The sequence below is a fragment of the Zalophus californianus genome, chromosome 10 (genome assembly GCF_009762305.2).
Source record: "Zalophus californianus isolate mZalCal1 chromosome 10, mZalCal1.pri.v2, whole genome shotgun sequence".
Taxonomy (NCBI): Eukaryota; Metazoa; Chordata; class Mammalia; order Carnivora; family Otariidae; genus Zalophus; species Zalophus californianus.
In genome coordinates, this window is record NC_045604.1 from 4800614 (window position 1) to 4825244 (window position 24631).

The window sequence follows — 24631 nt, forward strand, 5'->3', positions numbered from 1 at the left end:
CTCCACATACCTCTGAGAAACTGCATTTTCCTCTCTTTGGCTTCTCCCCAGCCACCTGCCAACCACAGGCTCAGCGCCAGCCTGGGGCCCCTCAACAGAGAGCACGGGAGTGGCGTGTCCGCTCGGTAACAAGGGGTGAACGCGACCAGAGCTCTATCAGCATGGATGTCGGCTGGGCTGGCTCCAGGGCTGTACCCCTGCTTGTCTATCCCTCCCCCGGCCGCCTCCCTGGCCCACCCGGAGTCACGTTCTCAAACTCAGGAAAGGCGTCTTCAGCTGGAGGGCTTGTGGAGACGCTTTCCCCCTCCATCTCCAGACTTCATGCTGTCTCTTGAGCCACCCTCTGGGGCGCCTCCTATACAAGGGCAGCCCTGGGTTCCAAGGCTAACTACTTTTCCCGGTTTCTGTGTCCCCACGATCTCTACGTAGAGGGAACAGTCTCTGCTCCTTTCTCTGGGAGGTTGGGAGTCAGGAGCCCTGAATTCTGGCTCTGTTTTATCCATTCAAGTTGTCTGTCTCTGTGGACCTCAGTTTCTCCATCAGGAAAACAAGAGAAAGAGTGAGACCACATGGCCCCCGGCCTCCCGGGGCGCTGTGGGCACTGTCCCCCAGCCTGTCCCCAAGGGGCACAGTTCCAGCCCCAGCCTTGCCACTCGCCTCTCTTGGTCGTGGCTGCCAGGGGCCAGGGGAGGATGGGGGGAGCCGAGGGGAGCACACAGCAGGACAAATGGACTGTCCATGGTCCACCCGCCTGTTGCTTAAGGGGCGGGAGGGGAGGAGTCCTCAGGGATCCTGTTTCAACAAACGTTTCTTTCCCGAGGAGGGGAAGGCGGGGGAGAGGGGGAGAGGGACCTATTTAAAGCTACCCTGTTGCTTGCTGCCGGCTCTGTCTGTTTGCTGGGGTCTCTGGCCATCCCAGACCAGAGGTGTGGCCTGGGACCCTCCCAGTGACCTGTCCAGTCCAGGTTCCCTCAGCCACTCTGCCCCAAGATGGGCCGTGGGGTGAGTATCCCAAAGAGAGGGGTCGCTCTGTAGGGAGGAGGAGGGCTCTCTGGAGGGTGAGGGAGGCTGGGGGAGAGAAGCATGAGGCGGGGAGGGAGGGGCAGAGAAAAGCCAGGCTATGGGGCAGCGTGCACTTGGACTGAGAGTCTCCCAGCTACAAACGCGTGCTCAGTCCACAGGTCCGTGGCACTCAGGGGCCCACATGCGCTCTGCTTCCCCGCTCCCCAGGACGAGCCCTCCACCCTGCCCTGCTTCTCTATCCCCGTGTCTCCCACATCTCAGACAGACCCTCCCTCACCGCACCTCCGAGCGTGCCAGCCGAAGGGAGCTTGGCCCTGTTAATGCTCCCCTCCTGTGCCATCCCCCCGAAAAATCCATTCCTGCAGCAGTCCCAGCCGGGGAAGACGGGAGTCCAGTTTAAGGTTGGAGAGGCCACGGGGCATGGCTCCCAAGTCGCCAAGCGGTTCCGACACCAGCTCTCGGGTCCCTGAGTGCCGGCAGCCGGGAGGGCTGTGGGGCAGAAGAGCAATGTGCACCCCAGCCCCAGCCCAGCACCTCTCCCAAAGCCTTGGCAGCATTGCCCCTCCGTGGCCCTGGGCTGTGAGCACTTTCCCAGAGGCTGGTGAGAGCTGCCTGCACCCCCTCAGCCCACCCCTGCCCGCAGCATTCTGCAGCCCTGGGAATGCCAAGGGGAAGATTAACAACCGTGGATGGGGGGGGGGGTGGGGGAGGGACAGGCTCCGAATACTTGGAAATGAAATTTCCATATGGAGAAAAGTCACCCAATCCCTTACACACTGCGCCTGATTGCTTTCCTTTTGTGGAATGCTGGCTGAGGCAAAGGGTCTGGGGAGCGCCAGGAGGGTGCTGAGGAAAGGGGGTGCCTGTGGGGAGCTGTGGGGGAGCTTCTGGGCCCAGGAAGGGGTCAGGCAGGGACATGTTATTGCACTGTGTTTAGCAGCTGGGAAAACTCCGAGCTTGGACACCAGGGTTCTGCGCTGGGGTAGAAGCTATAAATAGAACCGGTGTGTGTGTGTGTGTGTGTGTGTGTGTGTGTGTGTGTGTTGTGTGTGTGTGTGTCTGTGTGTACATGTGCTTGCGACACACGTGTTCTCCATAGGCTGGAGCCGATAGAGACACTCCTGGGTGAGCGCCTGGGTGTGCCTGGGCAGACACATCTGGGAGCATCCAGGCCCGCCAGCATGGGTGAGACAGATGTCCCTGCGTGTGGATGAGTGAGGTCTGCGTGTGGGCTTCACGAAGGAAGAAGTCACACCCACGGGAAGACAGACCATCTTAGGACCCGCAGCTGAACCCTGGCATCTCTTGTTCTGCTGTGCGGGACTCGGAGGAGAGGCCAGGCTGCCCTCCACCAGCCCCCACCCCGAGTACCGAGAACCAGGGGTTCTGCTCCACCTCAGAACCGGGGAGGCCCAGCTCACGAGGTCCTGCTTGGGAAGCAATTTGACCTTTACTTCGTCGAGGGACCCCAGCTGCCTGGGTCTCTGCTTCTCCCCCCAGCAGCCCTGAAGCCCCCTGACCCCCACCCCAGTGGCTGTGTGCAAGCAACGGCAGGTTGGGGAGCGGATCTGGTTCTGCTTGGATGGAGAGGCTGGGGGAAATCGGGGGTCTTAGGGTGGGAGCTTGGAGTTCAACCTACCAGGAGAGTCCTGGAAAGGGAAAGCACCCCCCCGCCCACTGCACCCCTGCAAGGGTTCGTTCCATCTCTGTCTCTTTCCCCTACATCTGCACTACAAAGCTCGGCGCAACTGTCACCCTGCACTCTGTGGTCACGAAGGGCAGCGTGGGAGCTGGGGGAAGGGACAGCTCTGGTGGGAGGGAGCCCAACCCGCTCCAGCTGCCACCACGAGGCTGCGGTGGGGGGAGCGTGGCTGATTTCCAGCTGCCCCCCCCCCCCCCCCCCCGTCCCAGCCTCTGGCTCTCTCAGAAAGAACTCTCTGTTCTCCTTCAGCATTCAAGACCCAGAGAGGGGGACTCGTGGTTGGGGGGGTGCCGCAGAGGGGGGGGGTCCTTGCTTCCTCTCTTTCTTTCTTGCCTGGGCAGCCCGCTGGCCCCAAATCTCCGCAGGCTCCTGGCTGCAGAGCCTGAAATCCTTGCCAGGACAAGAGGGGGAAGGGGCAGTGTGTCCCGAGCTCTGCGCCCGCCTTGGGGAGAACAGGGTGGGCGCTCAGGGGAAGGGATGCTGTGTGGAGCTGCTCAGTCGGCCACGGTGCAACCTTCCCCAGGCACACAGGCTGGCGATTTGGTTCTAATTTTCACAAACTTTAATTCATGTCAGAATGTACAGAAATTCTCTGGGCTCTGCTCCTCTGCCCCAGCCCAGCCACCCCCCGCCTCTGTATGCCCAGGCCCCCGTTCCTGCCCCAGAAGCTCTGGAGGGTCACCTTGAAGCCTGTCTGGCCTGATTTCTTGCCTCTGGTCCTTTTGGGGTTTTTCATCCGTTCCGCAGTTCTGTTCCACCAACAAGAGACTTGGTGAACCCAAAGCATTTCAATCTCTCCGATTAAAGGAGCCTCCTTTGGTCTCCTGGAGAGGGAGACGGAGACCTTCCCATGAGCTCTCCTCCATTCCTTCAGTTGGGCTGCTTCAGTCTCCCCAGGCTGATCAGCCTTCAGGAAGCCAAAGGTATACTTGACTCGTGGGTGCTCCCTAGGGAAACAAATGCAAGGTTTAGTGTCTAGGGGACAATGGTGTCCAACTCTCACTGAGCCCCCCGCCCTGTTCCTGATCTCGCTGGTCAGACCTCTCCAGGTGCTGGACTCATGATCTCGTAAGATGAGGGCAACTGCCACATGCCTGGGATTGCGCCTGACTCTTTGATGGAAAAAAAATGCCTTATCCCAGAGCACAGATTTCTATGGCAGTGAAACCACTTTGGATGGTGCCATAATAGATACAGGCCAGTACGCGTGCATTTGTCCAAACCCATGGAGTGGACGCCACCACAAGGGAGCCCTTATGGCAACTATGGACTTCAGGTGATAATGATGCGTCAGTGTAGGTTCATGACTGCAACAAAGGCACCACTCTGGGGCGGGGGGGATGTTGACAACGGGGTTGACATATGGGGGCGGGGGCGTATGAGAACTCTCTGTACCTTCTGCTCAATTTTGCTGTGAGCCTAAAACCGTCTTTAAAAGAAAAGTCTACTTTTAAAAAATGCGCACTATCCTGTAAAAAAGGACCAACACGTTGGCTGTAGATCCCATCCAGGTGTCCAGTCTTTTTTTTTTTTTTTTTAAGATTTATTGATTGATTTTAGGCAGGGAGCGGCAGAGGGAGAGAGAGTCTTAAGTAGACTCCACACCGAGCGTGGAGCCCCATGTGGGGCTCGATCCCCCGACCCTGAGATCACAACCTGAGCCGAAACCAAGAGTCAGACACTTAACCGACTGCACCACCCGGGCGCCCGCAGGTGTCCAGTCTTCATGAAAAACTGAATTACCCCACAGTGTAGAGAAGCTGGCTCCTGAAAGCCGCACACGGCCTTAGGGACAGAAATCCAGCCCATCGCTGACAAGGACGCGACGCCTTGAGGGGGTAGGGGGTGGAGAGGGACTGAGAAGGCTCTGTCGTGGCCCCCCAGGCCCCCCCAACCCCTCCTCCCGCAGCACCCCAGCCAGCGGCACCCCCACCCCGTGGAAGGAGGAATTTCCCACCCTGCTCCCCAGAGGTTCCCTGTGGCCCCTGGCAGCCTGGCGGTGGTGAGGAGACCACAGGCGGAGGCGAGGAAAGGGATCGCAGGGCCTCACAAGGCTTCAGGGAAAATGTTCCCTTGATTTCACCAGAGGCCCCAGGAATGCCAGGACCTGAGAAGACACACACCTTAGTATTCTCAGAGACATATTCTTATGTTTTGGACAAATGGGGTCCAGTCGCCTTCTTACCCAGTGTGCCTTGGGGCCTCAAGTTGTGCACATCGCCCCTTGCCCGGGTGCAGGCAGGCTGGCCAACAAGAAGGGCACCCTTCCCTACCCCGACCCCTGACTCCCCAGAGACTCTTCCTCCCCCCGAGTCCCAGCTGTCTCTACTCCTCTCTAAGTGGCCATGGCTTGGGGACAAAGCCATTCCTACAGGTGCTTTTACCTCAAGCCGGCCCCCAATCCTGGCCCCACCGCCTTCCAGAATTCTAAATAGTGTAGGATGGTGGTTTTTAAAGTTTTGTTAGCGGCAAGGCTTTCTCAACAAGCAAAATCTTAGCAGAAGCCCAACCATAAATAGCCAAGAGTGGGGTACTGAGTCCTGAGCCCCTTGGCCTTCCCTGAAATTCCAACATAGAGCCCGTGGCCCTGTGACTAGTTTGCAAACTGAGGGCCCGGAGTCCCCTCCACCCTCCACCCTCTCCTCCCCTGGAACCGTCGCTGCCTTTGCATCCACCACCCCCAGCGCAGCGCTTGCCCTCCCGGCCTGTCCGTGGGAATAGAGGCTCCAGTCTCCAGCCTCCCTGACTCTCGGGGTTCTCCCTTCCCACCCCTGCAGGCCGGTCGCGAGTACTCGCCTGCAGCCACCACTGCAGAGAATGGGGGCGGCAAGAAGAAGCAGAAAGAGAAGGAACTGGATGAGCTGAAGAAGGAGGTGGCCATGGTGAGGGCCACAGCCTGCCCAGTGGGTCGTGGAAACGGGGTCCCCACAGCCCAGCACACTCGGAGAAGCCAGGCCGCCGCTCCCGTGCCCCTTGCCTCAGCCCTGTGCCCCTCGGCCCTCACACGCGTTCTAGATGCAGCGCCCAGCCTCCCACCCCGGAGTAACTCGACTTCCCTCCCCAGGACGACCACAAGCTGTCCTTGGATGAGTTGGGCCGCAAATACCAAGTGGACCTATCCAAGGTGAGTGGACGGGCCGTCAGGGAGGGTGCCTAAGACCTGAGAGAGCCACGTGGCGTCTGGGTGGATAATCCCACCCTCTGTGCCCATGAGGAAACTGAGACCCACAGATGTGTGACTAGCTGGGGCAGAGCCAAGACTAGAACCCAGATCCCCTGCTTCCTAGATAATAACTCTTTTGCTGTGTACCTGGAAGCCAGGCCTGGTGGGAGGGGGGAGGCTCCAGGCAGAGCTTTTCCCCTGCCCCAGGCAGCTCCGGTGACACACATCCCAGGGAAGTGACACCCGCAAAACGGTGAGGTAACCCCTCCCCCCGCTCTCACGGTAGCCCCACTGTGCGTGCTATGCGGTGACGGGTGCTTTACGTACACTTCCTGACCCTCACGAGACCTGTGACGTGGCTGTTGTACACCTGTCCGTTACAGCAAGGAGCCTCAGCGAGGGGGACGAGCTTCCCAACGTCACAGAAATAAACAGGGAGTGGCACAGTCAGGTTACCCAGCCCATCGTTTTGAAAAATAAAGCAGCATCAAGCAAAACCGTAGTGGGTGCACACCTCCTCCTGCAGGCCCTCCCTGACTTCCCTTTTGAAATTTCTCTGCCCCCCATTCCTTCACCGTACTCTGCTTTTCTTGGTGATCTGGCAGGGACATCTACTTATTGTGTGTCACATCATAAGCTCCACGAGGGTCATAAGCTCCACGAGGCGGGGGCTTTGTGGGTCTTGTCCTCCTCTGGATCCCTAGAACTGGCAACAGAGCTCAGCAGGCAATAGGCATTCGATACACATTTACTAATAAATGAGTGCACAGATAGAAAGATAATTAAGTGACCTCTGCCCTCGAGGAGCTCCAAGTCTAGAAAAGAACATGGTCCAGCGTTCCCATGCGCCACGCGGAGTGCAGCTCTACCGCCACGTGTGGGCTCCACGGGGACATCTGAACCACGCCCAGGCCAGGCTCTCTGGGGAAGGTGACAGACAGTTACCAAAGCTGTGAGACACTGAAGGTCCGTCGTGGTGGCCTCTTCTTGAATTCTTGCTGAAAAGAGGAATGTCTTTCCAGGGAGCCTTATCCAGGCTGCCGCTGGAGGAGATCCTGTGGTCCTAACCCACAGGGGTCTCAATCCAAGGACGACCACAGGAGGGGTCACACTCTGCATCTTCCTCAGCCTTCAAGGCCCCCAATACCCGTGGCAAATGCCACCTCCTCTGTGTGGTCTCTCCCGATGGTCCCCCTGCCCCTTCCTACCAGGTGGGGTTTTTCTCTGTGCATGGACACTGTTCCCCTGCCAAGGAGCTGGTGGGAAGCAGTGAGGAGCGGACGACTCCGGAGACCCGCTCACACTCCTTTCCCTGCCTCTCTCAGGGCCTCACCAACCAGCGGGCCCAGGACATTCTGGCTCGGGATGGGCCCAATGCCCTCACCCCGCCCCCGACAACCCCTGAGTGGGTCAAGTTCTGTCGCCAGCTTTTCGGGGGCTTCTCCATCCTGCTGTGGATCGGGGCCATCCTCTGCTTCCTGGCCTACGGCATCCAGGCTGCCATGGAGGATGAACCATCCAACGACAACGTGAGTGGGCACGCCTGAGCCCTGCACCGGCCCGTCACTCTGTCCTCCAACCCTGGATCCCAGGACAGTGGGGGCAGGGGGAAGGAGCCTCCCATCACAGCCCCACAGGCCCCTCTGCTCTTTAGGCTGTGAGGGGATGAGGCTTCTCTGTGTATCTATAAACACCTCCCAACACACACACATTCCCGAATGAGACAGACCCTCCCTGTCCCTTCACGCCTAAGTGGGTTTGTCTGGATCTGTGGGGCTTCACCCCCTAGAGAAGGCCTAGTCTTGGGAACTCCCTGCGATTTCCCCTGCCCCTTCCCTTTCTCAGGAGACTGAGGGGGAGGCTGGGGAGAAGGGCTCTCCTCTGCCACTGTCACCCCCAGTCCCAGACAAAGTCCCCGAATGCCCGTCTGAGGGGCAGCCGCCCCTCCAGGGTTGGGAGAAGGGCAGGTGCCTCAACCCTTTCTCCTTCCCAGCTCTATCTGGGCGTGGTGCTGGCAGCTGTGGTCATCGTCACCGGCTGCTTCTCCTACTATCAGGAAGCCAAGAGCTCCAAGATCATGGATTCCTTCAAGAACATGGTGCCTCAGGTAGACAGCCGGGTGGGGCTCCGGGCCGGGGCACAAGGTTTCTGGGGGAGCCCAGCTCCTTCTCCTGAGCTCCTTGCGCTCTGAGATGGAGGCGTGGGCAGAAACGACCCTCCCGCTCTCCACGCCGGGGCCTAGCTGTATTGCCCGGCGTGCACAGGGTCCTCCTGGAGGGTTGGGAGAGGTGGGAGGCCAGCCGCGGAGGAAGGTGGCAGAAGGACGAGCTTTCATGAGATGCCCGTCCCCCTCCCACCCCCCCAGCAAGCCCTTGTGGTGCGGGAAGGAGAGAAGATGCAGATCAACGCAGAGGAGGTGGTGGTGGGAGATCTGGTGGAGGTGAAGGGAGGGGACCGCGTGCCAGCAGACCTCCGGATCATCTCTTCTCATGGCTGCAAGGTGAGGGGGCCATGCCAGAGCAGCTGGCCGGCCCTACGGAGCTGGGAGGGGCCCAGTGAGAGGGGGGAAGCTTGGGAGGCCCAGGTCCAATATCAATGCCTGCCCCTACGCCGCCCAGCCCAACCTCGTCTCCCATGTAGTGTTTATGGATCGCCCCCTCGTGTCTGTGTGCTGGGCGTGCCCTGTGGCCCGGGACGTCTCTGATAGCCAGTTTATGGCAATCGGCAGTGGGTATCACCATGTGTCAGATGCTCATCATGCATCCACATAGCTCTCTGATGTCCCTCGGCAAGAACAGTGTCGAGCAGTGCTGTCATACGTGGTCACCGATGGCACCATGCACAACCCAAGACGGCACCATTTTCTTAGGCTCTTGGGTTAGAGGCATCCCCCCGCCCCCGGGGTTGTATAATGCAGAGATGCCCCTTACATTCCCCGTTTTACAGATGAGCAAATGGTAGTTTTGTTGGTTAAGTAACCAGCCCGAGGTCACATAAGAAGTCGGTGAGAGCCAGGATGCCAAACCAGAGCAGGGACAATAGCTGAGTAATGCTATAAATGCGTGATGAGCCCAAGTGTAATTTTGTCCCTCATGTCATGGAGGTGGAGTGTGGTCGGAGCCGGGGGACAACTGTGTGTGCACCCATGTGACTGCCCGCTGGTGACTGCACGCCTGCTTCCTCCTCAGGTGGATAACTCATCCCTAACGGGCGAATCAGAGCCCCAGACCCGCTCCCCCGAGTTCACCCATGAGAACCCCCTGGAGACCCGCAACATCTGCTTCTTCTCTACCAACTGTGTGGAAGGTGAGAAGCTGGCTAGTTGGGAGCTCCCCACCCCAGCCCCGACTGAAGGAAGAGTCTAAATCCTGAACCCCCAGACAGGACTGGGGGTTGTGGTTGTGCTAACTTGGAAGGGGACTGGGGGACCAGGGGGCCCTGAATACCATTGGCTGGGGTGGTCTGACTCTGTGGAAGTTACCTCCCCACAGGAAGATCTATTTTCTGTCTACGCCAAGATTGAGAAGATCCCAAAGCCTTCAGACACTGGGCCAAGACCTCCATACACACACACCACACACACACACACACACACACACACACACACACAATGCACAAAACACACAACACGTAGGCACACAGACACAAACACACACAATAGACAACACATACATGCCTCTTGACTCCTAGAAGTCACTGGTTTGACTGATTCCTCCCATGTCTTCTGATTCTGGGACTAGCTGCTTCCCTGTCCCACCCTTGCTTTGACCAGTGACCAGGCTGGGGAGGCTCAGGCCAGGCGAACGGGGGGGGCCCCCCTTCAGGCTGCCCAGTGCACTCCATCTCTGTTCTGGGTCCTGGAGATGAGTGAGGGCCATCAAGAGCTCCCCGAGCTGCCACCATGTAAGGGCAGGATACCAAGCCCACCCGAAATCCATACCCTCTGTGGCAAGGCCTTGAGAGGGCCGACAGTGAGAGCTGGTGGGGAGAGAGGTCTGGCTAAACCTCGGGCCTGGAACCAGGGCCGGAGGAGGCCATGTGCCCCACCTTCACGACTTTCCTTCCCGATTCTCATTTCTCCTCGGCGTATTATGTCTCTGTGAGTGTTTTTTTTTAAAGGTTTATTTATTTATTTTAGAGAGAGAGAGAGCATGTGGGGAGGGGAGGGCCAGAGGGAGAGAGGGAGAGAGAGAATCTCAAGCAGACTCCACACTGAGCGTGGAGCCTGACACGGGGCTTGACCCCACGACCCCGAGATCACGACCTGAGTGGAAATCAAGAGTCAGACGCTCAACCGACTGAACCACCCAGGCACCCCTCACCCGGCTATTCCTCTCCTCTAGCAAGTTGGAGTTACAATGAAAATCACCACACGTTAGATATCTTAAATTTGTAATGTACTGAGATTCTAAAATTTGCTCGACATTTCCCACAATCGGTAAAAACGCCTAGTAAAATACTCGCGTTGCGTTCTCTGAAATTGGCTTTGGAGAAAGGAGAAGAAATGAATAGAACCAACCTTTCTTGAGCAGCTAATATGCGCCAGGCACCGGTCAGGTGTGCCACAGCCCTCTCTCGTTTCCTGATGGAAGCAGTCCCGGGCGGGAATCCAAACAAGGGTGCAAACCCAGGTTTGCCTGGCTCCCACACCCGAGCTCTTTCCTTCATCCCACACCCCGCCCCCACCGCCCCGAGTGTCTACAGAAGCCTCAGCAATTGCCGGGCTTCTTCTGAGGAGTCTCCAGGCCCAGCGCTGAGAAAGAAAATCTTAAGACCACACGGAAAATCCATAACATTAGGTGCTTTGGGGATCCTAACAAGCAGGAGACAGATTTTACTGAGCTCTTCAGGCGGTACTTTGATTTCACTGCCTGCATCTCCTCGATTTGAATTCCGAGTTTATTTGCAAGGTCTCTCCTCGGGCCCGAGTGTAAGGGGGGGGATGAGTTGTGGTTGCCCGAGTCCGGGCCTGGAGGTCTGTGCAGGCAGAGCCCTGCCGTGGCAGGTCCAGTCTTGGGAGGGTGGCCCACAGGACCCCGGTCTGAGGCTCATCTACTGCGCGGTGGTTTTCCTCTTCCGAGCAGCCGGGCTCCCCTCTGTGTTGCAGGCACGGCCAGGGGCATCGTGATCGCCACAGGTGACCGGACAGTGATGGGCCGCATCGCCACCCTGGCCTCAGGCCTGGAGGTGGGGCGGACGCCCATCGCCATGGAGATCGAGCACTTCATCCAGCTGATCACAGGCGTGGCCGTGTTCCTGGGGGTCTCTTTCTTTGTGCTCTCCCTCATCCTGGGCTACAGCTGGCTGGAGGCTGTCATCTTCCTCATCGGCATCATCGTGGCCAACGTGCCCGAGGGGCTGCTGGCCACCGTCACGGTGAGTGGCTCAGGCCGAGGGGCCACCGGGCGAGGCCTTGCTACCCTTTCCTCCAAGGCAGTCGAGCCTTATTGTATCTCAGCAATTTGTTCCCTTCGAGCCCCTACAGTCTCCGGTCACATTCTTGTTTACTACACGGCTCCGAGTTTGAGCCTGAAAGTCTCAGGTAGGGCCGGCCGCGCTTCGGCACGGGGTTTCTCTGCCCGAGCTCGTCCCGGCCACCCTTCTCACCCCCCATGCACGGTCCACTGCAGTCTGCAGCTCGTCCCGGCCAACCCTGCTGCAAAGCCTCCCTCAAAGGTCACCGATGACTAACTGGCAAACCCAGTGACCTTTTCTCAGCTCCCCTCCTTAACTCTGCTGCACAAACGGATACAGCTGTCCACCCTGCTAGAATTCTCTCCTCTGTCGATTACTGTGACATGTCACTCTTCTGGTTCTCCTCTGCTCCTCTGTCCCCTGCAGGGTCTCCTCCTCCTCCCCCGACCCCGATCCACAGGCCTCGCACTCTGCTCCCTCCCCCCCCCCGCCCCCTGGAGTGAGCCCATCTCCCCCCAGTCTCGTGCCCGGTCTAGGAGAGAGACTGGCACAGCCCTCCGCCCAGCTCTATGCTAGCCCGCTCTGGAGCTCTGGCCATGTATCTTCAAGTCCCCGTTGGACTCGTCACCTGAACACACACCCATGATCTCAGTTCAGCTTGTCTGAAATCGAACACATTCACTGCCCACACGTGGGTCCCACTTGGTGTTTGCGGACTGGGATTGAGGAAGGCGGCGTAGGGCCCTGGTCCGGGGCGAGGTCACGGCACCTCTGGCTCCAGGCTTAGCCCTTCTTCCTCCCTTCTCTCTCCCAGGTGTGTCTGACCCTGACCGCCAAGCGCATGGCGCGGAAGAACTGCCTGGTGAAGAATCTGGAGGCGGTGGAGACGCTGGGCTCCACCTCCACCATCTGCTCCGACAAGACGGGCACCCTCACCCAGAACCGCATGACCGTCGCCCACATGTGGTTCGACAACCAGATCCACGAAGCTGACACCACGGAAGATCAGTCTGGTGATTGGGCGCTCCAAGGGCGCCCCGGCGGGACGGGGAGGGTGGGAGTGGACAGGGGCTCTAACGGGGAGCTGCGCTCCTGATTCTCCCCCACTGCCTCCCAGGGGCCACTTTTGACAAACGGTCCCCCACGTGGACGGCCCTGTCTCGGATCGCCGGTCTCTGCAACCGTGCTGTCTTCAAGGCCGGGCAGGAGAACATCTCTGTGTCTAAGGTAAGCGGTCAGCGGCGCCTCCATGGCCTACCCGCCTTGCTGGTGCCCAGCTCCACCTCTCGCAGCCTCGGGGGCTTCGGGGCCCCCTCCCTCGGTCCTCCACTCCCCCCGGCCCTCGTGACATTGAATTCTCCTCTGGCAGCGGGACACGGCCGGCGACGCCTCTGAGTCAGCTCTGCTCAAGTGCATCGAGCTGTCCTGCGGCTCCGTGAGGAAGATGAGGGACAGAAACCCCAAGGTGGCGGAGATTCCTTTCAATTCCACCAACAAGTACCAGGTCTGGTTGGGGTGCTGGGACAGGAGCAGGGGAAGGGGCCGAAATGAGGGGGGTGCACAAAACCTAGAAGGAGTGGGGGCATCTGAGGGCCACGCCCCTCGCCCTGCCTCATCCCCCAGGAAACATGTCTGGTTGCAAGGAACCCCCCACAACTTCCAGACCTCTATTCCTCGCTATACCCCGTCGCCTTCCAGACTCTGGCCTCAGCGTCCCATCCCTTCCAGCTGTGGGGGTGAACCCCGCCTCTGAAATTTCCTTAGGGTATCCCCCAGGCTGCAGGCATCTGTTCAATGCCGGGAATGCAGTCTCAGCTGCATCCTGTGTAAGCACGCAGAGGCCAGCACAGTGGTGGGTCGCTGGTGAGAGAGCCAGCCAGCCCCTAGCACAGTGCCTGTCTTAACTGACCTTGGTAAATACTGGTGAGGTGGTTAGTGCATCAGGGGATGTCTTCTTGGCAGGCCCCCTCCGTAACCGCCTGTCTTCTCTCCAGCTGTCCATCCACGAGCGAGAAGACAGCCCCCAGAGCCACGTGCTGGTGATGAAGGGGGCCCCGGAGCGCATCCTGGACCGCTGCTCCACCATCCTGATGCAGGGCAAGGAGATCCCTCTGGACAAGGAGATGCAAGACGCCTTTCAGAACGCCTACATGGAGCTGGGCGGGCTGGGGGAGCGCGTGCTGGGTGAGAGGCAGGGAGTGGGGCTGAGCAGGGGCTCTGGGCCTCAGCGGCTGCCCCAGGGCAAAAGCACTGGGGGCCCCCAGGCAGCCCCCGTGCTGGGCTCACTCTTCCCTCCTGCCCATGTCAGGGTTTTGTCAACTGAATCTGCCCTCTGGGAAGTTTCCTCGGGGCTTCAAGTTTGACACGGACGAGCTGAACTTCCCCACAGAGAAGCTCTGCTTCGTGGGGCTCATGTCCATGATCGACCCTCCCCGGGCTGCTGTGCCGGACGCCGTGGGCAAGTGCCGCAGTGCCGGCATCAAGGTACGGGCCTGGCCTCCCCCCTCCTTCCCTCCCCAACGCCCCTCAGCCTCCCATCTCTTCCAGCTCTGCGGGTGTCCCATGGTCAAGGGACGGCGGGGGGCTGCTGCCTTGCAGACGCCCAGGCCCCTCGTGGCCGCCTCCCTCTGCAAGGAAAGGTCGGCCCTGCCTGGAGCTCTCGCCTGGTCCCTTCCGGTCGGCGACCAGGCACATCCTCTCCCCCACTCATTCTATTCTGATCTCGAGCCCACCTGGCGCTTGTGTCTTGGAGAGCTGGTCATCCTACCTTCCCGACCAGTGCCCACTCTCTCTACCACTGGGGGTGGGATGAGCAGCCTCTTGTCTGCGCCCACTCGCTCCTCACATCCCCCGTCAACGGGCCCCAAACACACCTCTCCGAGGTCCTTGTGTCCACGTGCAATTGCTCCTCAGGGACCGCTCCTGCCACACTTGTCCTTCGCTCTGCCAGTACCTATTATTTACGGCCTGTGGACCAGACACCGTTCAAGGTGCCCGAGTTCAACAAACAAACGTAAACCCTGTCCATCCTGGAGCCTACTTTCCTGTTTCCAAGACGCCCTCTGCACCAGCCCCTTACCCCATCTCATGGCCAGGCACAGTGCCGTGGCTGGCTCTTCTTTTCCCAGCATCTCAGCTAATACCACATCAGCTCGAGCTGCCCGCCCACTGAGGGCCAGGGGACACTCAGACGAAGGAGACGTGGTGCCTGGCCTCCGGAGCTCACGGGCTCTCTACACTCAATCACAGAACCATCTGATAGCTAGGGTCGTGAGCACCTGCTGCGGGCGAGACGCTGTCATAATACAAACGGCCAGTCATAGGAATCAGGCACTATGCTCAGCACTTAACCTGTATGAGCTCCTGTAATCTCCACAACAGCCTGATGAGTAAACACCGGTATTTTCCCTTTTAACAGAAGAGGGAAACTGAGGCACAAAGGTTAGCAGGCTCGTAAGTGGCAGAGCCGGGATTTGAACTAAGGCAGCCTGCCATTTCCTAACTATCACACTAAAGCACGTGTGTGGAGACGTGTGAATGTAAGGGATTTCTCAATCCCAATCACCCTGTCGCTGAGGTAGGCGTCATCACCCCCATTTAAAAATAAAACCAGCTGAGACTCAGAGTGGGTAAGTCGCTTTCCCAAAATAGACCTGCCAGTAAGGGGCGGGTCAGGTATGTGAAGCATGGCCCGCTGTGTGGCAAGCCGTGCTCCTGCCCGGCAGGCTGCCTCTTGCCACGATCAGAGTCCTTGCGGGGGCCGGCGGACACTACCCCCAGGGATCTCAGAGCAGGGAGCAGTTAATGCTGCCTCAGAGAACTGGACAATGTTTTACAGAGCACGTGATATTTGACCCGGGCCTCGAAGGCCGGAGTGTTTTGTAAGGCAGGGCGAGGAAGACTGTCAAGGTCAGGGACAGTGCGTGTCCTGACGTGGTGAGGCGGCACGTGGGGTACACGTGCGTGGGCGGTGGGGGGCTCAGCAACACTGGAGATGGAGACTGAGACGCTGGGCCAGGGCCAACTGGAAGGGCTTTGCCTAAATGCCTGACTTGGGCTTCATCCTGTGGCTCTCTGGGAGCCAGTTTTCAGGAGGCCAGCCGGGTGGAGGAGGGCCTGGATCTGGGGAAGGCCTGGAGGTGAGGAGGCAGGGAGAGAGTCGTGGGGCGCTAGTCCAGGCAAGGACCTGAACCAGGACGGCCACAGAGGGGTGGAGGCGAGGAGTCGCGTCTGAGAAACACTCTGAGAACATGGTGACCAAGCTGGACATGGTCAGCGAGGGAGATGCAGAGACAAAGGGACAGAAGGCACAGAGAGGACAGCGTTGAGCTGGGGGCAGAGGGCAGGCTTGGTGGGTCGGTGGGAGCGCATGATGAGCTCAGCTTTGACCTTCAGTTGGAAGCACCCGCTGGACACCCAGGGAGAGACATCCCAGCTGGCACAAGCATAGAGCCCAGGCCAGACGCCAGGACCGGAGAGAGAGAGGCTCATCAGCACATGAGTGCAGTTCAAGACCCACTAGTGAACCTGGATCAGGGAGGGGGACCAGCATGCAGCCGGGGCCACCAGTCTCGGGGCAAGTAGAGAGAGAAGAGCCCGGGAAGGGGTGGGGGGAGTCACGTTTACTGAGCGTCCCCCTACTGCCATTTACTCCTCACGACAGCCTTGGGAGGTGGGGCTCGTCCCCTCCTGGGGCCAAGACCCGGTGAGAGGACTTGTCTGAGGTGCTACAGCTGGGGAGGGCTGGTGTTCAAGCTTAGGTCCACCACCCGACTCCTCAGCCGCCCCTTCCCCCTGGCGGCCACCTGGAGGAAACAGGAAAGGGCAGGAATAAGCCGGGGGACTGGAAGTAACGGAGTCCATGCAGACCAAGTGGGGCCGGGTTTCAAGGAGGGGCTGGCGGACAGGGCCAAGTACTCAGCCTGGCCAAGCAGGATGAGCACTGCAAAGATGCTTCTGCCTTCAACTGGGGGGCCGTGTGGCCTTCGGGGGGCAGGTTCAGGCGGGTGGCGGGGCTGGAAGAGAAGGCAGTGGGCCTTGAAGGGGCCTGCTCCTCAGCATCCGTGAGGTTTGCCCACAGACCCACACGCGCACATGCCTCTTCCTCTCGCTCTGATCCGCCCACGCTCATGACAGACAGCCTTGTAACCCACCTCTCAGATGCCAACCACCCCCCCACGCCACCAAACTCCATCCATTCCGCAAGAATCGCCTTCTTGCCTTCTTGCCACATGGAGCAGGGGTGTCAGAGGCAGCGAAACAGGAGGTAGAAGGCTGGGGGGGCAGGGGGCCGTGCCCCCTTCCTCCCTACTCTGACCGGCTGGATGGCCCGCAGCAACCAGAGCGGACACTAAGAAAACGTGCCCTACTCCTGGCTCAGTAACCTTGAGGGCTCTTTCTAAGCCTTTGTCCCTCATTGGTAAGTGAGGAGTCTTTCCAGCTCAGAAGCCCCGTAGCCCATGAAAGCCAATCTCTGAGGATCCTCTTTCAGGAGGCCCTTGTCAGTTTGTTACTCGTCACGGAGGCTTTCCTCCACTGAAGCAAAGCATCTCTGATTCCCTAAGGACAATTTGTCACCCACTCAAACACACACACACACACACACACACACACAGTTCCACCATTTTGGCAGGGATCCCTGACTTTGGGAAAGGCATGGATTGGGAGGGGGTGTTAATACTGCTCTTCTTTTCTCTTATCTCCTTGCTACCAGGTGATCATGGTGACCGGGGACCACCCCATCACAGCCAAGGCCATCGCCAAAGGTGTGGGCATTATATCAGAAGGCAACGAGACTGTGGAGGACATTGCAGCCCGGCTCAACATTCCCGTCAGCCAGGTCAACCCCAGGTGAGGCCTCCATGGGACACCCCCATCTCCGATCAACCTGTGCTGTCCCACAGACTGCTCCAGGGCCCCGGGGGCGTATTTTGGATCGCTCCTCTGGGACCTTCGCAGGCCGTACCCATGACACCTCAGCAGCCGGCTCCTCAGTCCTGAGTGTGTCCAGGCTGTGCCCCCAACTCACTGTGCGACCTCAGAGATGTCCCACTACTGTCCTGAGCCACCATTCTCTCCACTACAAGTTTAGGGAAGCATCTACACTGCAGGGTGGCTACGGGGGTGATGAGGTGTGTGTAAGAAAACTAGCACGTTGCCTAGCAACGACCGTGCTGGGTGAGGATGTCGCCTCACTTCCTCAAAGAGAGAGATGGGACACACGGGCCACGGAGGGAGGGCGAGGAAGACCACAGCCCCGGGGACCCTGCGGGCCGGCGGTGGGGGCAGAGGGTGGCGGGCGGGCGGGCAGCGGAGAGTCAGCCCCTCTGCCCCCACCGTCCAGAGAAGCCAAGGCGTGCGTGGTGCACGGCTCTGACCTGAAGGACATGACGGCGGAGCAGCTGGACGAGATCCTCAAGAACCACACGGAGATCGTGTTCGCGCGGACGTCCCCGCAGCAGAAGCTCATCATCGTGGAGGGCTGCCAGAGGCAGGTGAGCGGGCGCAGGGCCGGGCTGGCGGGGTAGGCCGGGCGGGGCCTCGACGGGCTTCCTCCCCCGCTCTGGCTGTGCTTCGTCCAGGGGGCCATTGTGGCGGTGACCGGGGACGGCGTGAACGACTCCCCCGCGCTGAAGAAGGCTGACATTGGCATCGCCATGGGCATCTCGGGCTCCGACGTGTCAAAGCAGGCCGCCGACATGATCCTGCTGGACGACAACTTTGCCTCCATCGTCACGGGCGTGGAGGAGGGTGAGGGGCCACGCGGGCCGGGGTGGCATCCGGGACGGCCGAAGCACACACTCCGCTTCCCAGGCCTTTGCCCCAAGGCAGAGCCACCTCAGGATCCCAGGCACCTGCAGCCCACTCTGGCTTCCCTCAAACACAGAGTCTCCCTCTCTGGGGAACACGGGCAGCCATGCTCCAGGGGCTTGGGCTGGGGTGGGGGGGGCCTCCCATGTCCCTGATGTCCCCGGGCCTCCCCCAGGCCGCCTCATCTTCGACAACCTGAAGAAATCCATCGCGTACACCCTGACCAGCAACATCCCCGAGATCACCCCCTTCCTGCTCTTCATCATCGCCAACATCCCCCTGCCTCTGGGCACCGTGACCATCCTCTGCATCGACCTGGGCACTGACATGGTGAGGCCGGGGTTCGGAGTGGCGCAGGGGGTGGAGGCGGGTGGCCAGGGCAAGGAGAGGAGCCCCAGGGCAGCTGACCAGCCTGCGACGGTTGAGGGAACAGAAGCCCGAGACCTGGGCCCTAATAGGGTCTTAGTAATGAGTGCTGGATTGCATCACAGATTCCTTCCCACTGACCATCCTCTGCACCCGACGGCTCCCTTCCCCTGCCCTCCTGCCCCCACTCACCCCGCACACAGGTCCCCGCCATCTCCTTGGCCTACGAGGCAGCAGAGAGCGACATCATGAAGCGACAGCCGAGGAACCCCCAGACGGACAAGCTGGTGAATGAGAGGCTCATCAGCATGGCCTACGGGCAGATCGGTGCGGCGGGGCCCTGGGGCTCGGGGGGGGGGGGGGGGACCCCATGAGAAGTCCCCGCCCAGCTGATGGAGGGATGAGCCCCGGTGAAATCCCAGGCCAGGGGCCAGCCCCCCGAGGGGCCAGGACATCCATCTCCGGCTGAGTGGCTGGTCCCACACTGCTGCCTCCTCTGACCCAGACCGGCCTTTTGCCCACCCCCCCACCCAGGGATGATCCAGGCGCTGGGGGGCTTCTTCACCTACTTCGTCATCTTGGCGGAGAATGGCTTCCTGCCATCGAGGCTGCTGGGAATCCGCCTGGACTGGGATGACCGGTCCATGAACGATCTGGAGGACAGCTATGGGCAAGAGTGGGTGCGTGGGGCCTCGAGGGGGGCGCCCGGGCCCGGGGGCGGGGGGGGGGGGCGGGCTGGGCGCCGGTGGGAGTGGCCGGGGGAGGGGCCAGCTGGGGCGGGGCACGAAGGGCGCCCCTTGTCCGGGGTTTGACGAGTTCCCCCAGCGCGCTGCCCCCGCCCCTCCCCTCGCCGCTCATGCTGCCCTCCCCGCCCCCGCCCCCGGCCCCCGCAGACCTACGAGCAGCGGAAGGTGGTGGAGTTCACCTGCCACACGGCCTTCTTTGCCAGCATTGTGGTCGTGCAGTGGGCCGACCTCATCATCTGCAAGACCCGGCGCAACTCAGTCTTCCAGCAGGGCATGAAGTGAGCACCCCCCCACCCCGGCAGAGAGCGCTCTGGGAGCCCGCAACCCCCCCACGGGCCCCCTCGCCCTGGCCCACATCTGGGAGGAGAGAGCATCAGATTGCACCTACCCGGCCGTCTGAAAGAGGTGTCTGAAGAGGAAGGGGTCACATCACCATTTCTGACGAGTTTTAATTTTGCCCCTAATCTACTGCTTTAAGGTTTCCTTCCCCGTCCCTTCCTTTCCATCTTTCCACACCTCTCCCATTGTTTCCCTCCTCCCTCCCCTCCTCCATCTCACACTCCAACAACACCCACCCCCCCCCAAGCCCTAAGTGCAGGTGCCCCGTGCCCCCCCCATGGGCAGGTAGCTCTAGTTTAACAGCACTCGCCCCACCCCCCCCCACACTCCGTGGAGGTGTGTCATCCTTGTGGGGGCTGGGATCTGCTCAGGGGCAGGCTCGTGCCTTCTTAGAGTGTGAGTCGCCACGGGCCAGTCACCGTGCTGTGATTCAAACACACCACTGAACCTCACAATAGCTCCATGAGGTAGGTGCTACTTTCCTTTTATGGACCAGAGACCCCAAAAAGGTTATATGAGGTGCCTGAGGTCACCCAGCTGTAAGGGTTCACCCAGGCCTGCTTCTAGCGCCCAAGCTCTTGGTGACCGCATGGGGCGACTGGCCGGTCAGGGTGTGGGCCCTGTCGGTGCTCAGCAATGGCTCGGTGACCGCAAGGCGGACAACTGTTAGTGCTAGAACAATCACCAGTGCTGCTAACCCCAGGCCTCCGCAAAGCCAGTGGAAAAGGAAAGGGGTCCTAAGGACCCCCGGGGCCCAGCAGCGGGGGGCTCAGAGATGCTGTTTGCAAGGCTCCAAAGCTTTATGGAAATGAGCCCCATACCAGAGGGCCGCTAGGCTTACTAAAGTGTCACTCTGAGGCTGAAGCGTAGGTGTGAAGGACCGTGATCGCACGCTAACACGCAGCTCTGGTTGGAAGGCATTGATTTCTAATTTTAAATGGGGACGTGATATTCATTGCTTACTAACAAATAGAGCTGAAGAGACAACCATCAATTAAAATGGGGTCTTTATCGAAGAAGAATGGGAGGGATCCTTTAGTGAGCGGCAAGCTTGGGAGCTACTGGCACAAGCCATAACGCCATGCACTGTGTGAGGTCGTAACAGGTGGAGTAATAACTCGACTGAGCACTTTGCACGTTCCAGAACTTCCCACGCTTTATCTCCCGTTCTATTCCCAGCAACCCCATGACATACAGGTAGTATCCCCACCTCGCAGGGAAGGACCACAAGGCTCAGAGAGGTGCAGGAACAGTGCTTACAACTAGACTCTGCCTGTCTGACGCCAGCAACCGCTCTCAGAACCTTACTCTGTCCTGCCTTTCGGTTCTGAGGTCGCGGACACACACCCAGCATTTACCTTCCAGGGAGTGGACAGCTCCCTCTTTGCTAAGTGCTTTACAAACATTCTCCTCTTTATTCAATATCTACGACCAACAACGACCAGAGCCAGGGAGACACAGAATGTGCAGGACACGCACGGGCTCTCCGAGCACCTTGCTGGGCAGACGACACAGACTGACACAGACCACATGCCTGGAGCCATAGCAAGACCATGCGCTGCGTGAGGGCAGCCCCACGACTCGCGAAGGAAGCCTGTGTTGACCACAGCATCTCCAGCACAGAGCACATCAGCCAACACATTAGAAACATTTACGTAATAGATGAATATGTGTGTTATAGGCAGCGATCGGAGGTGAGATCAGTAAGCAGAAAAAGTAGAGAAAATCTACTTTGGTTACGTGTAGCAGGAGAAGAGGGTGTTTGAGGACGGAGGGCGGAGGGCGGAGGGCGGTGTCTATAACCGTCTCCGGGTATCTCCCACCACCAGGGGTCTCCCTGGATCTCCCTCATTTCGACACCACCTACCCTCCTTTCTTTGCCTTTCCAGGAACAAGATTCTGATTTTTGGGCTGCTGGAGGAGACGGCCCTGGCGGCCTTCCTGTCCTACTGCCCGGGCATGGGGGTGGCCCTGCGCATGTACCCGCTCAAGTGAGTGTGTCAGGCCCCAGGTTCCGGTCTTCAGATCCTACTTTATGTGACCACCCTGGGGTGCCCCCGACACTCTCCCTGTTTCTGTTTGGTGCAGGGTCACCTGGTGGTTCTGCGCCTTCCCCTACAGCCTCCTCATCTTCCTCTATGACGAGGTCCGGAAGCTCATCCTGCGACGGTACCCCGGAGGTAAGCACCCCTGCCCCCCCAGCACCCCACCAGTGTGCCCCAGTCCTGGCCACCCCCCAGGGCTCCCCACCCAAACCATTCCTACTGTGGCTCCTTGCTCCTTCTCCTCATGCCCCCAGGTCCTCAGAGCCCTGACCCTGCCTCTTCCCCACAGACCTGGGACCCCCAACACACAGGTGGTGCTCAGGCCCCTCCTCCCACCCGGATCACAGGACACGGAATTAGGAGGGCCCAGGTCACCTAGTCCCCTTGCCGCATTTTAGAGAAACGGAGAAGTGCAGAGGTGAATTTATTTGCTTGGGGTCATAAAACAAGGAAGAGCAGAGCTGCCTCTAGAACCCAGGCTTCCTGATTCCGGGCAATGACCAAGTTTGGTTTTTTTTTTCCCAACAAGCATTTTTGACCCCTTACTGGACGTTGAAAACGAATGGCCTACAAGCCAAATACGGCCCGTGGATATTGTTTGATTTGGTCCGCCCTTTATTGTGTGGCTGTGTTTTGTAACTGGCCCAATAGCTACAGCTTAGGGGCTTTCACATAAAATCCATATTTCTGACTTCTGAAAAATCATGAGCTGTCAACCCCACGCACGTCTCGGCACAGCCACCATGGGCGGTTTGCCCCTTTACAGGGTCATCTGTTACCTGCCTAGCCCCGGCCTCTCCCCACCCAGCCCACCCTGTGCCCGCCCCTAACCCGTGGCCCCAGCTCCCCGGCTTCCTCCCCTCCCTCTCACCCTGATTTCACCCTCCTCGGGACTTCCCTGGGCCCCTGCACCAGGCCTGTACTGCACACATGGCCCAGCCCAAGGGGTCGGATCTCGGCCCCCCTCCCCCCGCCATGAGCTCACGACATGCCCCCCCCCCCCCCCCGCCATCTCTCCCACAGGCTGGGTGGAGAAGGAGACATACTACTGAGCTGTCCGAGGAAGGACCAGGCTCGGGGCCAGGGCGCCTGGAGGCGGTGCGGGGATGGTGATGCCGCGAAGACTGGGGGGTGCTGGGGAGGGTTCGGGGAGGGACAGTGAGGCCACTCAGCAGGCTAAGTTGGGGAGGAGTGGGTAAATAAGCTCAGAGTGATTGCCTTGCAGACCCAACTATGAACAACCAGATTACACACCACAGGCTAGGGTCCTTCCCAGGTCCCGCTCCACCTGCTCCGTCCTGTTGTTCACTTTTTCCGAAGAATTGAGGGTTACCCCAACCCCCCCCCCACTGTCTGCCCCTGCACACCCACCTCCCACTAGAACAGATCAACACCCAAAGGCAGGGCCCTGTCTCTACCGGGAGGAGGGGACCGTCTCAGATCTCACCCATGTCCCTTCATGTCTCCGGCCTTACCCCACTGTCCACCCCACCCCTCCTTGGCCTCCTGCCCGACTCTGGCCCTGCTCCCCCTCGGGATCAGGCGCAGTTCTTCTTGGGGAGTGCCAGGTGTGGGGCCGGAAAGGGAAGCTGGTTGCAGAAGCCACATGTCCCCAGGCAAGGCTGGTTAGGAGCCTTTAGAGGAGAAAGGGCAGGGGGTTGGGAGGCCGAGGACAGACACGGCAACGGGAGCCGGGGAGGAGCGTGCCAAGACAGGACAGCTGACGTGTGGTCTCCAGCCCTGGGTCCTGCCCTTTTAGAGCTTCCTGCCAGCAGACCAAGTTCAAATGTCATCAGAGTAGCAACAAAGGCAGGCCAGAGCGACCCAGGAGCTCCACGGGGACCCCACACCCCTGCAGCAGGCAGTCCCCATGACCCTGCTGTGTGTCCTCTGGGCCACGAGGCCCAGGTGTCACAGAGGCTCCAGCACTCTCGGTCCCTTGCGCCTGGTGACACCCGGCCCTCCAGAATGCTAAGTCCTCGAAGTCCCGACTTGTTCCCAGAGGGACAGGTGCCAGTTCATTCCCTGGCCCGCCACCCCTTCCCCCTTTGTGCCCATCCTGATGAACCGGCGTCATTCCAGGAATTGCCTGGCCATCCGCTGGAACCAGGGTAGAGGAAGTCCCCGGAACCTTCCTTTCGCCCATGGACATGCAGAATCAGCTTAGGTCAGGAGACTGGTCAGACCCTCGGGACAAGGAGAGAGCAGACGGTAGGAGGGCTGTTCCTCCCAGGCAAACGCCCTCCACGTTCGCGATCGTCCCCTCGCCTTCCCGCTTTCCAAGACTGGGAGTTGGTTTCAGGTTCCTAAGGGAGATACTTTGCCTTCCCTTACGCGCTCCCCACCTAACAGTTTTGCTCTGCAGGCAGCTCTACCCCTTCTCTAAGCCTGGCCTAGAAGGCAACTGGGAAGTTCCTGTAGAGAGACACCTAGATGGGCCAAGAGAGAGCGCCACCTAAGGAAACCCGAAGGCCTAAGGCAGAAAACAAGGAGGCCCGTGAACGAGCTCCCGCGGGCTCTCCCTTCCCTATACTGGAACTTTACTTTATCAGAAGTACCTTAAAAATAAGTGAGTCGTTGCTTTGGGCTTGGAAAACTAAATGGGAAACCATATTAATTTGGGCCTGATTAATTTGAGACCTGTTGACTGTGGACAAAGCTTATCTTTGCCCAATCAATAAAAAAACAGCATTCGTTTAGCAAATTAAAAGCATAAACCACATTGCTAGGGATGACATATGTAGTCTACTTAAAACAATACTTTTGAAGCACTTTAGGAATATCTATGTAGAAGTAGCATGTGCATGGGCTAATCATCGTCAGTTCTCATGTGTTTGTTAAAGAAACACTTGCAAGACCTTTACCTGGTGACCTTTTGTAAGACATTAGTTTGAGGTACTACCTATGTACTTGAAAATAATAAAGTTGTCTTTCTTTATGAAAAAGAAAGCCCTTCCATAATTCAGATTTCTAGACTGAATACTTACCTCCCTCCCAGACTGTGGTATTGAGAGTGTGCTGT

The 24631-nt window shown here is 59.3% G+C and overlaps 1 protein-coding gene across 1 annotated transcript; it reads left to right on the forward strand.

Moving 5' to 3' along the window:
* Window positions 1-831: 831 nt before the first annotated feature.
* ATP1A2 (ATPase Na+/K+ transporting subunit alpha 2) lies at window positions 832-24570 on the forward strand. The gene is made up of 23 exons (XM_035722283.1): window positions 832-1002; window positions 5503-5607; window positions 5790-5849; window positions 7214-7417; window positions 7882-7995; window positions 8254-8388; window positions 9077-9194; window positions 10996-11264; window positions 12118-12316; window positions 12421-12530; window positions 12673-12807; window positions 13298-13487; window positions 13612-13787; window positions 17017-17153; window positions 17647-17797; window positions 17885-18053; window positions 18289-18443; window positions 18683-18806; window positions 19014-19159; window positions 19373-19503; window positions 21454-21555; window positions 21653-21744; window positions 22633-24570. The coding sequence occupies exons 1-23, from the start codon at window positions 991-993 to the stop codon at window positions 22659-22661; spliced, it is 3063 nt and encodes a 1020-aa protein (XP_035578176.1). The 5' UTR covers window positions 832-990; the 3' UTR covers window positions 22662-24570.
* The last annotated feature ends 61 nt before the right edge of the window (window positions 24571-24631 follow it).

Excerpts from the sequence above, each read along its gene's own strand:
- ATP1A2 (XM_035722283.1), top strand. Across the intron at positions 7,418-7,881 it reads ATGAACCATCCAACGACAAC|CTCTATCTGGGCGTGGTGCT; the intron begins GTGAGTGGGCAC and ends TCTCCTTCCCAG. Across the intron at positions 11,265-12,117 it reads GGCTGCTGGCCACCGTCACG|GTGTGTCTGACCCTGACCGC; the intron begins GTGAGTGGCTCA and ends TCTCTCTCCCAG.